The sequence below is a fragment of the Vespa crabro genome, chromosome 17 (assembly GCF_910589235.1).
Source record: "Vespa crabro chromosome 17, iyVesCrab1.2, whole genome shotgun sequence".
NCBI lineage: Eukaryota > Metazoa > Arthropoda > Insecta > Hymenoptera > Vespidae > Vespa > Vespa crabro.
Window position 1 is genome coordinate 1,475,001 of NC_060971.1, and position 5,000 is coordinate 1,480,000.

The 5,000-nt window shown below is 37.3% G+C and overlaps 1 protein-coding gene across 6 annotated transcripts in view; it reads left to right on the top strand.

Moving 5' to 3' along the window:
- LOC124430128 overlaps positions 1-3,074 on the top strand; it is a 108,600-nt gene extending 105,526 nt beyond the window's left edge. Inside the window, exons 24-25 of one of the 6 annotated variants that reach the window (XR_006943671.1) lie at positions 1,906-2,010; positions 2,936-2,969. Coding sequence is in view for 5 of the 6 variants with exons in the window: in XM_046976269.1 (XP_046832225.1) it covers positions 2,936-3,065 (130 nt within the window). In the remaining variant the exon portion in view is untranslated. Of the gene's footprint in view, positions 1-1,905; positions 2,011-2,483 lie in introns of all 6 variants that reach the window. The other 5 variants (XM_046976272.1, XM_046976273.1, XM_046976270.1 and 2 more) reach the window with 5 other exon arrangements.
- Positions 3,075-5,000: the final 1,926 nt, after the last annotated feature.

Genomic DNA, 5,000 nt, shown 5'->3' on the forward strand with positions numbered 1-5,000 from the left:
TGTAAAAGTAGACGCAACCCATCGTATATAATAGTATTTATATACATATATATATATAATATATTTGTTCTTTTTTTAATTTTTTTTTTTTTTCTTTTCTTTTTATGCATCTTTCTCTTATTGGAAGTAAAATTTTAGTTTTAGTTCCCTCGTGTGTTGTAACCCGTTCGTATTTATACGTATATAATCCAAACTCTTAAAAACAAACATATTTTTTTCATCGAAGATGTTTTGTGAAGTACCGAAAAGTATTATTGTTGATATAAAAAAGAAAAAAAGAGAAGAAAAAGAAAACGTTCATTTTGAAAATTCTCACCGTGAAATCTTCACACTCGAGTTCTCTTTTACGTTACGGTATATAGTTATTTTTCTCATCATCATCTTCTGTCTATCTATCTGTCTGTCTTTCTCTCTCTCTCTCTCTCTCTCTCTCTCTCTCTCTTTCTCTCTCTTTCTTTCTCTCTCTTTCTCTCTTCCTCTCTCTTTCTCTCTGTTTCTCTCTCTCCTCCATCGATAATATTAATTTCATGTTAGTCCTTAATTAAATTAATTCCTCATCTCTTTCCATTCCTTACCTCTTTTACATTTTCCTTTCATTCTGTGCGAGTGCGTCGTGTGTTTGCTCGAGCGTGTAAATAATGAAAATGAAAAAGAAAAAAAAAAAGAAAGAAAAAGCTTTTCTTTAAAGAACAACAAAAAAGAATAATAATAATAATAATAATAACAATAATAATAATAATAATAATAATGGTAATGAAAATAATTAAAAACAATAATGTAGTATAGCATCGCGATCATAAAGATATATTCATCATTATCACCGAGATGCATATACACATATACTATTTTTTCAAAAATATTTCATAATTAAAAATTAAATACAATAAAAATGATATCTCGCCATATATATATATAATAGAATTAGAGACACAGACGCACGCACAAATTATCATTAGAATCCATACCGTACTGCCTTACTATAAGGATTGGACTTTTTAAGATTTTCTGATCATCACTGGCTGTCTATTTTTTTCTTTTTCTTTTTCCTTTTTTTTTTATTTTCTTCATTAACTAATTTTTAATTTAAATCACCTTCGTATATAGTAGCATTTTTTATATACACCATGTAATGTAGATATGTATATACATATATATATATATATATATATATATATATATATATATATATATTTTTAGTTTAGATAACGTAGAAGATATCAATATAAGGAGCATGTTTGTTTTTCATTTTGTTTTTCTTTTCTTTTTTTTTTTCTTTTTTAATGGCATATGGCATGCATATCTGTTCGTAAAATCTCATCGTTGCATCTTAGCCAGCTTAGAATGCACCTTGGTCAATGATCCTTTTGGAGCACGTTTAATATGAGAGAATCGATTGGGATGTTTTACTTTATCCATATACTTACGTACATGCGTATGTGAAAAAGAAGAAATGGTAATTAGAAAAAAGAGAGAGAAATCATTTTCTAATCAATTTATTAATAAACCATTCATCCAGATCGATTCGTTGAAAAAAAAAAGGAAAAACGTAGCACCATCCTGGTCCTAAAATCCGAAATGTCGCTCTTTCGTATTGAGATCGACGAGATCAAATAAAACCGTGAAAAAAATATAATATCGTGAACGCGTTCATGAAGAAAATCTACTACTACTACTACTATTATTACTACTTACTACTACTTACTACTACTACTACTACTACTACTACTACTACCACTACTTACTACTACTTACTACTTACTACTACTACTACTACCACTACTACTACTACTACTACTACTACTACTACTACTACTACTACTACTACTACTGGATTATCCACAAAGGACCATGATGTATCTAATTTTTGGATTTTTCATTTTTGGTTTCTCTGTTTTTTTTTTTAAGTTGACTAATACCGGACAGCAATCGATGCCAAATGTAAAAGAGCCCCAAACGAGTACTGACTTGTAACACGCACAACGCACGCACAAAACGTATAACCGACCGCAGGTAATTATCTCTAACGGAATTAATATGTATTTTACGATTAATATAACATTCTTTGTTTTCTTTTTTTTTTTTAAATGTTTTGTTTGTTTGTTTCTTGTCTTTTTTCTTTCTTTTTTTTTTTGTGTCTAATTCGCTCATACTACAATTCATCATGAACGTTTTCTTCTTTTTTTTTTTATTTTTTTTTTATTTTTTTTTTTTTTTTATTTATTTATTGTCCATCGCACCCCCGTCATACATATACACATACACAAGTCTCGTGTTTTATTTTTTGGCCTCTCGTCCATCTCTTTAAACGCGAATTCATCACATTCTTCTTTTTCTATATCTATTTTTCAATCAGTCTGTCCTTTCTATTTCTATCTTCTATATCGCTGTCTAAACTTTCTTTTCTCTTTCTGTCTTTCTGTCACTGTCTTTGTCTCTCTATGAGAATTTTTCCTTTTTCTTTCAACCATAACGTCTCTCACCAGGTCCGTGCACGCACATTCGCACAGTCTACGTATGCATGTTACGTTTAGCGTCGTTAGAAAGTTTCCTTGGGTATCGTGCGAAAATGGAAAACTCTGACATATTGAAAAAATCGATATACGATCTCGTATTAGAACTGTATCGATTTTTTCATACGTCATTGGCTTATACACACGGTAGAAACGTGATACCGAATAGCAATGTGATATATGTATATATATTTATATATATATGTGTGTGTGTGTATGCGTGCGTGTGTGCGCGCGTATGTGTGTGTGCGTGTGTGTATATTTTTTTTCTTCCATTTTTATACTCTCACAATTGCTATTGGGTATAACGTTTTTGTTAAACGCTCAAGTATGCGCCGAAGCGAAAGCTACAAGTTATGGATTATTATATGTGTGGAAAAGGCAAATCGTGATTGGTCGCGTGTGCGTGCGCGTATGCTAAACAGGCAGCTGCCCCTGTGCCAGCGGAACGCACTGTCTTGGGGTCAGCGAGCGTCCTCGGGGGAGGGAGCCACCCTCACGAGCCATCCACCACCCATCAGCAGCGTCCGGAGAACGCACTCGACGCTTTGTTAGACGAACTGCAGACTTTTTCAAGGCCAGGCTCACAAATGGGTCAGGCGCCACCTGCGGCAGCTGTGATGCAACAACAGCAACAACAACAACAGCAGCAGCCGTTATTAGTAGGACAAGTAACAGCAACAACAACAACAATAACAGGACAAGGACCAGGGCCAGGGACAATGGGACGAGCACCCTGCATTTCAGAAATTGGAAGAAAAGGAAGCGTCGATTCTTCGAGTGGTATCCTGGCAAGTAATCTTGTCGGTGGTTTGACCATTTCAAGTGGAGGACTTAGCCAAAGCGGAACTTTACGTCGTCTTCATTCATATCCATCTAGTTCCGATACGGATACATCGCCACCTATAGCGAGACTTCAAGTGTCCCTTCAAGAACAGCCAGGATTAACGCAAGCATTATTACCAGGCCAAAAACCACCAGTGCCTGAGCGCAACGCCGAATTACTCCAATTGGCAAGCGCAAGAAGAGTACCACCACCGCCACCACCGCGAACTAGTTCCAGATCACCTTTGGCTAGTCCAACGAGTCCACAATTACCACCGAGAAATCATCAATCATCATCGTCCTCGTCGTCGTCTTCTTCGTGTACCGTGGCGCAACAATTATCTACAGGTATTGGTAACGCTTCGATCCCAGTAATGACAAGTTCAACGGGAACTCTACGAAGACCATTATCTCGTGGTAAAGAAGGAGGAGGTACAATTGGTAAACCACCCATGGCTTTACCATCGTCCGAGGTCGATGGTACTCCTATTTCCAGCACTGTACTATCAACGAGTAACTCGAGCTCCTGCGAAAGTGTCAATTCGCAAGAAGGTTTACAAAGTAAAAGAGGTAGGCAGGAACAATTGGAACAACGTCATCAAGAATTATTACGTAAACAAAAAGCATTGCAAGAACAATACGCGAGACTTCAGCAATTACAAAGAAACGCGGCTGGTTTAGCAACGGTACCACCGGCCCCGCCGGATTTATTAAAGAAAACCGGCTCGGAAAGTAATCTATTGGCAAAAATGGGATTAGGAATGAGCGCTGCTAGTTCTGGCTCGTTAACAAGTCTGAGCGTTAAAACTGCAACCCTTGGAAGGGATGCCGGTAATGCCGTTGCCGGTACTTCTCTTAATACCGATTTATGTAACTCACGAACTAGATTCGAAGGATCATCATCGCTCGAGCCAAGCCTTGTATTAGCCATTTCAAACGCCGATAACGATCATCACGCGAAAATGATAAATCTGGTAACTACGATCGATAACAACATCGCAACGGCCAGTACAACTTCCAACGCCTCCAATACTAACACCATTACTACCACCAACACCACCACCACCACCATCACTACCACCACCACCACGACCACCACCACCACCACCACCATTGCTACTACCAACACCAATACCAACACCAACGCCACTACCACTACTACCAGCAAGATCTATGAAACGGACATTCTGTGACCGAAAAGACGGTTACTTTTATCTTCTAAACCATTAGAGCTAATCGAAATCGTTCTCGCGAGTTAACGTCGTCGTCGTCGCCGTCGTCGTCGTCGTCGTCGTCGTCGTCGTCATCATCGTCATCGTCATCGAAAAATAATGAAAAAGACCAAGGAAAGTGGAAAGGGAAGAATATTGAATATATCTTCTCTCTCTCTCTCTCTCCCTCTCTCTCTTTCTCTCTCTCTCCCTTTTTCTCTCCTCTCCCCTCTTCTCTCTCCCTCTCTCTCTCTCTCAAACGATGACGTTTCGATCATTATAAAATTGTTCGGTCGTGATACGTTCGTGCCAAATAATGAGAAAAAAAATGAATGAAAAAGAAAAAAAAAGAAATCCAAAGTAAAAAGAAAATAAAAGAGAAGAGATACACGCAGGATAGACAGAGACAGACTTACAGACAGAGATAAAGGGAGAAAAAGAGAAAGAAGGAGAG